Below are 12,711 nucleotides of genomic sequence, written 5' to 3'. Positions count from 1 at the left end.
AGTGATATTTCCCACAAGTCTGACCACATTATCAAATTTACAGGCTTATAGAATGATAATCCCTTTTGTAATAGTAAATGATATTAGCTACAGAATTAGTTTTAACTCATGTGACACTACTGAAGTTTAGATTAAGGGAACTGAAGAATATAAGACAAATATTTTTAACTTATTGAACCAAATACACATAATAACAGATTATGAAGTAATGTTTTGCTTGCAACTGAGCAGAAAAGGAGCAATGAGCATGGCTCCTGTATGGTCCAGGCCCCTTCACCTGACTCAGGCTCCTCGTTCTTCATATTACTATTATAATAATTGTTTCCATATAAAGGGAGGTCATTTAATTACTCTTTTCTTTATATACTGTCACTTTGTACTTGTAGGTCAGGTTCTTACAGTAGTAGATATAACTATTATGATACAGAAAATTATTCATTTTAATATTTATTGAGTGTTTGTTATATCAAGGGATTATATTAACCTTTTTAAAAAGAATTTTTAAAGTGATATCTATTTATATAAAATTTTATATTTAGAAGTTGACATCAAAGATGATAACATATGAAATAGGCCACGCAGGGAAAATAAAACTGCAACAAATTTTACATGTGTCTGTTATCTGATAATGGCTGCTGTAAATTGGTTAAAGTGACTATTGTTGGATTTATTATTTTTTATGGCATTAGAAGTAACTGCTCAAAATATCTTTATTTTCTTGTTTCAACAAAGAATGGCAATATATTTTGGTATATGAGACCTAGTGCATGAGTTTCAAATTCAACTAAATATATCAAGTTTACACAAAGCCATATGTATGAAAGGGGATCTTTTAAAAAAAACTTTATTTGAGAAAGGAAGAGACTTATAACAGAAGGCAAGAAGAGAAACATACAAACAATATATTTACAACACAAAACAAGAGATCACCTTCAAGGGTGTTAATTATAATAAATACAGTAGATTTTAAAAGAGACAATTACCAATTAGTTCTAAGATTATTTAAGTCCAGCTTTCCTTTTTACTGGTTCCAGGTAGTTTCTTGATTAAATTCAAAGACTATCAAATTCAAACAATTAATGTCCACCAACTGTACTGATGAAGCTCTCTCAAATGACACTATAAAAAATAGTTTTTTTTTGGTTTGTGATTACATATCTTTGCAGTAATATTATACAAAAGCCTGCTCAGCCACATGTTCCTCCCCAAATAAAATGTATTTTAAAAGATGCACTATCCCTTTTTTATGAGATTGCAAAAAGATTTTAAATAAAATGTATATTTATGAGATGGAAAAAATATAAAATTTTATCTTAGGAATGCCATATTTTTAATGCAAAACAACTGACAAAAAGTCATTTTAATCTGAAGGAATATATTAACCAAAATATGTTGGTAGTAGGAAGTGTTGCCTATTATAGCTATTTGTCAAATTATCGAAGGACTTTCATTATATGGAAAAGTTTTAAACATTCTAACTTCTAGTTATGTTACTTTACTTTGAATGGAGACTTTTTAAAAAAGGATAATGTATCTTTAGCAGTAACCTTTTTTAAGAAATATTTTTAAATGTCACAGCAAAATGTAAACAACACGTGCCAGTAACATACAGTTATACAAGGTCTACATTTGGCAAAACTGCTATATCTCCTTTGAAACAGGATACTACACCTTAAAATACCTCGGATTTAGAAATATAAATATTTTAATAGAAAAAAACCTCACAAAGATTCTAGGTCAATTTGGATTATCCATATTAAAGGGGTCTTAATACAACGAATCTTTAACTAGCTTAACAAAAGTAAACCTATAAAACAAGGTAAACATATCAAAAGAGAGTATGAAGGAAATGTTCCAGTGAAAAGCTTCCTTAATAATTTCCCTACTTGCGGTGTTATTTTCTTAGACAATAAATCAATTCATAGAGTGCCCTTTAAAAACAGACAGAGTAAAACACTATCCTCCGGTTTTTTTCCCTACATTCCTCAGTACATGAATCACTGGGACTTCCTGTTTCCACAAGGCATTTCCTGTTCAGCCTCATAGAAACAGTTTTCTGTAGAACAGCAGGAACCTGACAAAGAACTGACTTAAATAAACAGTCTTCTGTTGCCTTCAAAGTTGTTTGCATTTCATAGCATCAAAGGACATAGTCCTTCTGAAGGTGCATTATGTACAAGTAGATTCTTTTGTTAAACCTAACTTTCCTAATTTTTTATTTGCCAAAATAGTATGGTATACATTGTGTCATTATGGAATTATACTGAAGAGATCCTAGTGATAATGATTATCAAGCATGACACATCTTCTTCTTTTAAACATGATTTTTGACTTCAGATCAGATAATAATCATACTGTTACTATTTTTTCCACAGCTGGAGATACAATATTGTATCTGATTGGACCACAAAGCGGCACGGTAGTTCTTGCCAACATTTGCATCTGCTTCATTTGATCTTTTTCAATAAACAATGTCATCAAATAACACAGGATAAAAATGAAATGAGCAGTACTAGGTGAGACATAATGTGATATTTAAAATAATGCTGTACTTTGCATCTATATATTTAGAACCACCTCTATTCCTAATATTTTCAACTGCAATCTATACAATAACCTAGGACTACTGGCATAGTAACCAGAACATTTCACTTAACAAAAAAAGAGAGAGGAAGGAAGGGGCTGACTAACTTTAATAGGGTTCAAGACTGTAGTATGATACATTATGTACAACAATGTGAAAATTGAATTCTACATATCAAAAAAAAAATCAATAACTAATAAAATGTTTCATTGATCAGACTGGAAAACTATCCAGCAGTCACTGACCTCAACAGATAAACTAAAACCAACAGTGAGTTCGTTTTCCTTAGAAGTAATTGGTGGGTCAGGCTTTGGGATGAATTAAAAGCCTATTAATCACTTGGATTCTGATGTAGTATAATTTTAGTGTAACAGGTATTTCCTTAACAGTAGAGTTTCAAGAAACCTTGCCATCTATATAGAGATCAGTATATAGAAAGATCTATATATAGATATATCTGCATTAATCAGAATCCTTAAACACTAAAGTCAAATCATTCAGAGATATAAATGGATAGGAAATAATATCCATTTACCAAAACCAGCAATGCATTTCATATTCAGATAATGACTTTAATTACAAATCCTGGAGCTAAATCTTTGCCTATTACCTGTTGCATAAAAGCAGCCTGCTCCCCAGATTCCATTTCCTGGATCTGAGCATCTTCATCACTGTCCACGGGTTCCTCCTTGACCTTCACAGCACCAGCTTGTCCCAATGTGTCATCCACACAAGCACTGCTGTCACGCCTAGTGCTGTTGCCACTAGAGGGCGCTCTGTCTTCCTGCATCGCTTGGTCCCCCTGAAGCTCTTCCTCCGCTTCCTCGAGGTGACTGCCTGGTTGCTTCAGTTGTTCAATAGATTTCGAAAGCAGCTAGAAGAGAGTGTTCAGGGGTTCAATATTCAGTGGTTCTTGGCGGTAACAGAGCAGTAATATATCCTTTGATTTCCTATAATTCTACCTCAGTACACCCTGATTTCTAATCTTTGAGGATCATTTTCTGAATGAATTTGTATGCAGTGAAATTCTTCAGTAATACTAAATCTGAAGCAGTCCCACCAATTCCATACTGTATTGGTGTCCTAGGCAGGGAATGAGGTCTTTAAATGTCTTTTTAAAAAAAAATAGTTCACTGTTTAACCGACTTAAAAAATGGTGGGAAAAGGGCAAATAATGAACTTTTCCTTTGGAAACCATGAAACTGTCACAAAGGACAGGTTGTAATGAATCAATTTAATCCAGGCAAACCTGAGAATTTTTTTTCCCTAAAAGAAGAAAGTATAACAGAAATAATATTAATAGAAAGGTAATGAAAAACTTCCCCAATCTCATTTTCCAATAAATGGCAACCACGGTATAAGACAGTAGCACAAATTCTAAGAGTGTTTCTTGTCTGTTAATTTTCCTATACCTAAATGGTCAAATGATAAAAGACCTATGTATACTTCTGAAAAGTGGAAATATTGACTTTGAAATCTTGAACTTCAAAAAGATGCAGAATTTAGTGATAGCACAAAATTTTTTATTAATATCCAAATATAAATTAAAGAATAGGAACATAACAAGGAATCAGTTTTGAATTTGAAAATTATTTAGACCTTTTATTTTGTAAATTAAATCATATTTAATCTCTAGAAGTATATGAATTATAATTTAAAAAGATAATTGGCAATACACCTAAATTGAACAATAGCAAAATGCCATGGTATAAAAACTTGTTATATGGGGAAAAGTTCTCAAGATGATTTCATCTCACATAGGTCTTTTGTTTCATTTGACAAGGAGCCTACTGACTGGTTATCTGCAGATATCCTGAACTGTGTTTCAAAGAGTGGTTAGAATTTCCTGCTGAGTCGGTACCCATTTAAGCAACATACCAACTATTGTGATGAGCAGCACAGTTAGAATACCAACACAAAAATCATGAATACAGACTTTTCTATGAAAAAATTCAAATTTATCTCCCACTCACACCTATGTTTTGCAAAACTAGACACATCCTGTAGGTTTAGAATATATAAGGACTCAAATTTTGAAGGGTGTCTTAACCTCAGACTTTCCTCCAGTGCTCACAACCTCAAATGGCCTTGCGTATGCTGACAAAGCCCTTCAATTTCACTGTAGTAAGAATTATACTGGGAGTTTTCATTCATTCGTTCAGCCAGTATTTACTGAGTGCCAACTATGTTTCAGACACTCTGCTAGGCACTGGGGAAACAGCCATTGTCCTGCCCTCAGGGAGCTTTCAGTTTTGAGTGTTAGAAAGGCACCAAACAGATGCACAAATTTATTCTTATTTTCAAGTATGGTAAATGATAAAGGGAGCAATACAGCATGTTATAAGAATACACACTAGCTGAAACAGGAGAGAGGCGATTTAGGAAAGTTTCACTGAAGAGGCTGAGACATCAGAAATGAAGGATGGACAGGAGGATGTGGATGTGTGTGAGGAGTGGAAATCAGGGGAGGGAGCACTTCTGGCAGAAGGTACAGTGTGTGACTGGAGGAGAGCCCAGTGTGTCTGAGCAACTGAAAGGTCAGTGCGGTTTGAGCACAGGAAGACAGGGAGAGAATGCTGGAAGATGATTCTGGAAAGAGTGACCCAGTTTATAATATATTTGAGTTGTGAATAAGATTCTAGAGAAATAAAATATAACTTAGGATAAAGCATACATAAGACACATATTTTGGAGAAAAGAGACAATGTATTATTCCTGAATTTTGACTATACAATTGTAAAACTCCACTTAATTGGCTAGAAAAAGAATATGTAACACCATAGAAAAGAAGCAGGGTTTTAATTGAAAAGCTCCAGGTTTAGCTGGAACACCAGGGATAAGAACGTTCGGTGACAAACATCCACTCATTCTTCAAGAGCGAGGTGGACAGTTACAGAGAAAGAGATCACCAGCCAGGCTTGCTACCTTGACCTCATCACTCACCTAAGACAACATATAAGAGCAGGTTAGAGGATTTTGTAGGGAGAAGACATTAAATTAGAAAACATATCAGTCAGGTGAAGGAGACTGCAAGAGTCCCTTCGAGACACTATCTTCCAGAAGATTGTTGCAATTCGTCTTCTGGATGTATACTTGCTGAGCTGTGGAAATTCCCCCTCTCGATGACCCAGTTTAGCTGGAAAAGTTCACGGGAGCTAGTTCATCAGGGCTGATGAGCCAACGATACTGGTGGGTCAAACAGATGCCTTTACAAGGTGGTCAAAAGATTCTCCCCGTAAGAGCCTCTGTGAGGGTAAGAGGATAAAAAAAGAAAAACTCTATGGGTGTGTGGCTATAGGACAGGAACTCAGGGCCGTTCGTGAAGGTCAGCCGGGGAGCACGTGTGACCAGTGTCCCGGAAATGCCACGTCAAAAGTTCCTGCTTCCTAGGGGTGACTCTGCAGCTTGTCTAGCTTCTGGATGTCTGACCACAGGGAGTATTTAATAACCAAGAGGAAGTCACAGATACCACCCGCTAAGTAAAAAGACTTTTCTGTTGCTATTTCTCTCCTCAGCTTCAGTTCCAGCATGGCCTCTCAGGGTCCTGACCTTGTAACGGCCAGTGGTCTTATCCTCCATTCTACTTCAGCTCCCAGTGACCTGGCCTTTGTTGGTGGCTGTACATGCTCTTAAACCTCAGTTTCAGACATCATTTGTTTCCTCGGGCTCATCCTCAGAATATTTTGATCCAGACCACTCCTCACCTTTGGAGGGTTCTCCAAGCTATTGAACCTACCACATTTTCCCTGCCTGTCACCCCCACCACCCTTGTTCCTCAACTTCCCTCCTTGCTGGACTACGTTCCATTCTCCATCATTAAAAATCACTCCCTATCGTCAACTCCCTTGCCTTTCAATATGGATTTTCCTGTATGAGTAAGACTTCCAACCTTGGTTAATATTAAATCTCTGCCAAACCCAAGCAGCTGAATAAGCTAGGAAACAAATAAACAAATTACAATCATGCTGAGTGTTTTGCTTCATATCCGTGATCATAACCCTCAAATGGACCCTCAGTGCTGACTGGAAATATCTACATTTCTCTAGCTAATTTTCTCTCTCTCTCAATGACAACTTCAAAGTACCTCCTTTCTCCACAAACTCCTACTATCTAGACCTTTTCCTCACTCCTGCTATTTTTGCTTATTTCAGTGAGAAAACAGACATTTAAAATAGAGAAATTCAACATTCTGCTACCAAGCTGTCCCACTCACCCTTACTCACATAACAGTGGAAGGAAGGTCTGCATCCCTATCTTAGTCCAGCCCTCAGCTTAATGCTCCGAGTCCTGTCCATCCCTGCAATTTTCCACCCTGCTCTCCATCACTCACTTCCCATCTCTGCTGGAGTGCTTCCACTTGGACACCTTCGTCTTACTATCTGTCTTAAATGTAACTTCCCTTGGTCCCACCCTCTCACAAAACAAACAAACAAACAAACAAACAAAAACATGTACCTTCCTTCACAGTAAATCTCCTTGAGTTATTTCTCTTCACTGTCTTCATTTTTCTTCTCACAGTCTCTTTAGAATTCACTCAAACTAGGCTTTCATCCACACTGCGTGTGTGCTTAGCTGTTTCAGTCATGTCTGAGTCTTTGCGACCCTATGGACTGTGGCCTGACAGGCTCCTCTGTCCATGGGATTCTCCAGGCAAGAATACTGGAGTGGGTTATCATGCCCTCCTCCAGGGGATCTTCCCGACCCAGGGATCGAATCTGTGTCGCCTGTGATTCCTGCATTACAGGCAGATTCTTTACTGCTGAGCCACTGGGGAAACCCTAATTGACTGAAATCTCTCTTGTTGAAGTCAGTAAGTGAAAGTGAAGTTGGTCAGTCATGTCTGACTCTTTGAGACCCCATGGATTGTAGCCTACCAAGCTCCTCGGTCCGTGGAATTGTCCAGGCAAGAGTACTGGAGTGGGTTGCCATTTCCTTCTCCAAGGGATCTTCCCAACCCAGGGATTGAACCCGGGTCTCCTGCATTGCAGGCAGACATTCTACTGTCTGAGCCACCAGAGTAATGACTGCATAAATACCAAATCCAGTGGCACTTGAAATCAGATATTAAGAGGAGCAGTCAGGATGAAGCATTTTTGAAAAGAAAACATGACAAAATCAAAGCATCTTTGAAAGTAAGAGATTTATATTACTAATGATGGTGCAGCCAAAGAATAGACAAGATACATGTGAATTTACTGAAATATAATTTCCCATTGATAGAAAATATGTCAAAGAAAATCTTTAATACTGACAAAATGCTGAGTGTTCACAGGATATTTCATATGTTCATTTAAACTGAAAACCTTTAACAGAAACTCTGATCTGTTAATGTACTCCTGAAGTCACTGGAATACCCAGAAATCACATCATTTAGCCCACGAATCAAATCTGATCAGTATTTACCACCTCGTTGACATAGAGACACACACGAAAGTGTGTATAACGATTTCCAGTGTGCAACGCAGAAATAGTGCTGTTTGTTCCTGTGCCTCTGGCTTCATCTACACTTCTGCTGGACTTGAAATATGAGAGAAATAAGTGCCAGAATGGATAATGCTGTGATAACTGGATGAGAAGGCCAGATGGCAAAACAATTATCTTCTAAGGGCAGAATTCCTTAATGGTTTGTAAAAGAAACATTTCTTGATACAAAACAGTGACTTATGAGTGGAGATCATATAGATATAAAATGTTGGAGATGAAAATTTTCTAACAACATTCTTCAAATTCTTATTTTATACAGAAGGGATTTCATGTCCTCCAAAAGCCAAATCATCTCCAGAAAAGACACCTAGAACGTTTTATACCTTCCATCCTGAAACAGCTATATTCCAACAACAACTGAATTCATATAAACAATTCCAATGTCTCCCCTCAACTCCAAACTTACATAATTCAGCTGCTTGCCTAATGTTATCCCTTAGATCTAGAATCTCCAATAGGTATCAGAAACTTTAAGTAGCTCAAAGATAACCTTTATTCCATTTGTACCCAAATGTATTGATCACCTATTTTTCCTTCTCTGAGTAAACACCATAACCCGGTTGCACAAACCAAAAATCTAGAATTTATCCTTGTTTCACTCTCACTTCTCTTCATAAATATCTGAAAACTTAGTTTGTACTTAGCAATAAAGCTTTGACACGTTCCCCCCGACCCAGGTTATAAAATGAATGCCAACATCCACATGAATAATAACTATGTCTTTTTCACTATTTCTGGAATGAAATGTGCTCTTTGTAAAGTTTCTAAAAATACAAAAGAAATAAATGGGATCTCCTGGAGACAATTTTGCAAACTATAAATGCATAGAGGGAGTTAATCTAAACTTATTTGAGGTATCTGACTTAAGCTGATTTTGCTTAAACAGTCAAATTTGCTGGAGTGGAAAAATTAGCAATTAACATCAAGAAAATATGCAGACAAAAGTCTCAGAAGATCCACCTGCCAGGTTTGACTTATTTTGGATTTTAAAAATAAAGAGTTAACTTGATATGATTTGCAAGTTTCTGACTATTTACGAGGAAATCCAGTGTTTGGACTATGCTGTGCTCTATGTGTTTTTGAACTACAGCTATGACCATTACCAAGAAGGTATGGGTTAACCCTTTTCTAATTTGTACTGTTGCTCAGGGGCCCCAGCTACAGGGAGGAGCTGTCTGCTGATTCTCAGTGGGGTAGCAGGGTCTCTTTTTGGTTGAACATCTGGAGGTGATCCCCCAGCAAAGCCGAGCCGTTGCCTTGCTGGCTAGAAAACACAAGAAGAAACATCTGTGTGACAGATAAATGTGTACGCCTGTGTAATCTCGGCTGAGGCTCCATCTGTAAAACACACCCTGTGTCATTCGTCTGACACCAGGTGAGTTACTCTGGTGGGGAGCCCAGCTGAGATGAAGAAGATGATGGCTGATCTGCTGCTCCTGCCCCTTTTATCTTGGCTCATTCCCATCCGTCAGTGTGGCTCTGTGTTCTCCACGCTGTGTGTGTGTGTGCTCAGTCGCTTCAGTCGGGTCCAGCTCTTTACAACACTATGCACTGCAGCCTGCCAGGCTCCTCTGTCCGTGGGATTCTCCAGGCAAGAGTACTGGAGTGGGGTGCCATGCCCTCCTCCAGGGGATCTTCCATGCTACTGTACAGCAGTGTCAGTTCAGTTCAGTCGCTAGGTGTGTCCGACTCTTTGCAACCCCATGGACTGCAGCACGCCAGGCCTCCCCGTCCATCACCAACTCCTGGAGTTTACTCAGACTCATGCCCATCGAGTTGATGATGTCATCCAACCATCTCATCCTCTGTCATCCCCTTCTCCTCCCGCCTTCGATCTTTCCCAGCATCAGGGTCTTTTCAAATGAGTCATTTCAGTATAGCAAGTGTACTGAACACTAAGAAGGCTGCAGGCAGTCCATGACCATTCCGCATTTGTAGTACACACATACAGGCTCACACTGGAGATTTTACAGACCAGACAGCATGATTATTTATCCAAATCTCTAATGTCTTCTAGTATTACAACTTGACTCTTCAAGTCCTATCAATCCCTGCCAGGGTAATAAGTATAGCAAGTCCATAATTTCAATATTTTATATTCCATGTTGAACACTATATATTCTATTAGCAAATGGTGTAAAATTCATTAAATAATATTTAAAGATTGTGCCCTACTCCAGTACTCTTGCCTGGAAAATCCCATGGACAGAGGAGCCTGGTAGGCTGCAGTCCATGGGGTCACTACGAGTCGGACATGACTGAACAACTTCACTTTCACTTTTCACTTTCATGCATTGGAGGAGGAAATGGCAACCCACTCCAGTGTTCTTGCCTGGAGAATCGTAGGGACGAGGGAGCCATCTATGGGGTCTCACAGAGTCAGACACGACTGAAGCGACTTAGCAGCAGCAGTAGCAGCTGCTAATCTTTACACCTTAACCCATTTAATTCAATGTGTAAGTTACATTGTTTGATATAAGTCTAGAAGCTAACATAAGCATAGCACTTTTGAATAAAATATCTTTAAAAATTTTATATTTTTAACTTTAGCCACAGAAATCCTGCATGTCCCCACAAATATTTTCAGAAATGAATATCAAACAAAGCACAGAAGTATATAAGGAGTAAATCTGTTTCGGATAGACATCTGATTTTCTGAAATTGTCAACAAATCATTCAGCACAAGTGTTTGAATTAAACTATGCAAAATGACCTTTGACCCTACTCATCACTTTTTTATTTTGCCTCAGATTTTAAGACAGATTTTCTTGGGGAATGGCAAAAGGACAAGCATTTTTTTTTCTTTTAAATACATGTAAAATACTTCTTTTGGAAAATAAAACCTTTCCCTTAAGCTCCAAGGAAAGTAGATTTAAAAATAATGATAAAATTCTGTCTCAACTCACAAATAGATTAGGTATGTACCAACTGTTCTCAGAAACAACATGCAGAGTTTGGAGGGCTTTCAAATCAAGAGGTCTACTTAGAGAAGAACTCTGACTCAAGACAAAATACTCCATGTCATTCTGTGCACTTTAGGGAAGAAATCAGAAGAACCAAAGTTAAATAACAAGAGAGAAAAACTTTCTAAGTTCTGGTCCATTATTCACATTAATTAAAAATCTAAACTGAAAAACATCCTTTCTTGCCAATACCGAAGAGATATAAAATTAATCTAGGGTCCAAATGAATTCTTAATGAAAGTGTGTTCATTTTTATAACTCTAAATGACTGTCCAAAACAATGCCTGCAATTAAAATACCCTTTCTTTGGCTCTTAAAACATCCTAATATTCCAATAACTGAAGTGTTCACTTCCGGAAAGGAGTCTAAAAAATTTCGTCCTCCCAGCTAGTTAAAGTTACCCATTTTTTCACTCTTTCAACAAATCTTTATTGAGCACTTGCAATATATGCCAGGACCTGGAAGAGAGTGGTCAGTTAGGCAAGATCCTGTTTCAAGGAGGCTCTTTAGTTCTTCTTCACTTTCTGCCATAAGGGTAGTGTCATCTGCATATCTTAAAGTGAAAGTGAAAGTGAAGTCACTCAGTCGAGCCCGACTCTTATCGACCCCATGGACTGCAGCCTACCAGGCTCTTCCATCCATGGGATTTTCCAGGCAAGAGTACTGGAGTGGGTTGCCATTGCATATCTGAGGTTAGTGATATTTCTCCCAGCAATCTTGATTCCAGCTTGTGCTTCCTCCAGCCCAGCGTTTCTCATGATGTACTCTGCATATAAGTTAAATAAGCAGAGTGACAATATACAGCCTTGACATACTCCTTTTCCTATTTGGAACCCATCTGTTGTTCCATGTCCAGTTCTAACTGTTGTTCCTGGCCTGCATACAGGTTTAAGTAAAGAACTAAAGAGTCTCTTGATGAAAGTGAAAGAAGAGAGTGAAAAAGTTGGCTTAAAGTTCAACATTCAGAAGACTAAGATCATGGCATCCAGTCCCATCACTTCATGGGAGATAGATGAGGAAACAGTGGAAACAGTGGCTGACTTTATTTTTCTGGGCTCCAAAATCACTGCAGATGGCAATTGCAGCAATGACATTAGAAGACGCTTACTCTTTGGAGGGAAAGTTATGACCAACCTAGACAGCATATTATAAAGCAGAGACGTTACTTTGTCAACAAAGGTCCATCTAGTCAAGGCTATGGTTTTTCCAGTGGTCATGTATGGATATGAGAGTTGGACTATAAAGAAAGCTAAGCATCGAAGAATTGATGCTTTTGAACTGTGGCCTTGAAGAAGACTCTTGAGAGTCCCTTGGACTGCAAGGAAATCCAACCAGTCCATCCTAAAGATCAGCCCTGGGTGTTCATTGGAAGGATGGATGCTGAGGCTGAAAATCCAATACTTTGGCCACCTGAAGTGAAGAGCTGACTCATTGGAAAAGACCTTGGTGCTGGGAAAGATTGAAGGCAGGAGGAGAACGGGATGACAGAGGATGATTAGGTTGGATGGCATCATCAACTCAATGGACATGGATTTGGGTGGACTCCAGGAGTTGCTGATGGACAGGGAGGTCTGGCATGCTGTGGTTCATGGGGTCACAAAGAGTTGGACATGGCTGAGTGACTGAACTGAACTGAACTGTCTCAAGGAGAAATAAAAATAAACAACTGAAGAGTGGAAC

The 12,711-nt window shown here is 38.2% G+C and overlaps 1 protein-coding gene across 6 annotated transcripts in view; it reads right to left on the bottom strand.

Moving 5' to 3' along the window:
- Window positions 1-12,711, bottom strand: part of HDAC9 (histone deacetylase 9) — a 599,202-nt gene that overhangs the window by 384,538 nt on the left and 201,953 nt on the right. For 5 of the 6 annotated variants that reach the window (XM_040260622.1, XM_040260619.1, XM_040260620.1 and 2 more), the window contains one exon: window positions 3,195-3,458. In XM_040260622.1, the coding sequence (XP_040116556.1) occupies window positions 3,195-3,458 (264 nt within the window). Of the gene's footprint in view, window positions 1-827; window positions 3,459-12,711 lie in introns of those variants that run through there. The other variant, XM_040260624.1, reaches the window with a different exon arrangement.

Source organism: Oryx dammah, unplaced genomic scaffold (assembly GCF_014754425.2).
Source record: "Oryx dammah isolate SB20612 unplaced genomic scaffold, SCBI_Odam_1.1 HiC_scaffold_18, whole genome shotgun sequence".
Taxonomy (NCBI): Eukaryota; Metazoa; Chordata; class Mammalia; order Artiodactyla; family Bovidae; genus Oryx; species Oryx dammah.
This window is presented reverse-complemented; position numbering and strand designations above follow the sequence as displayed.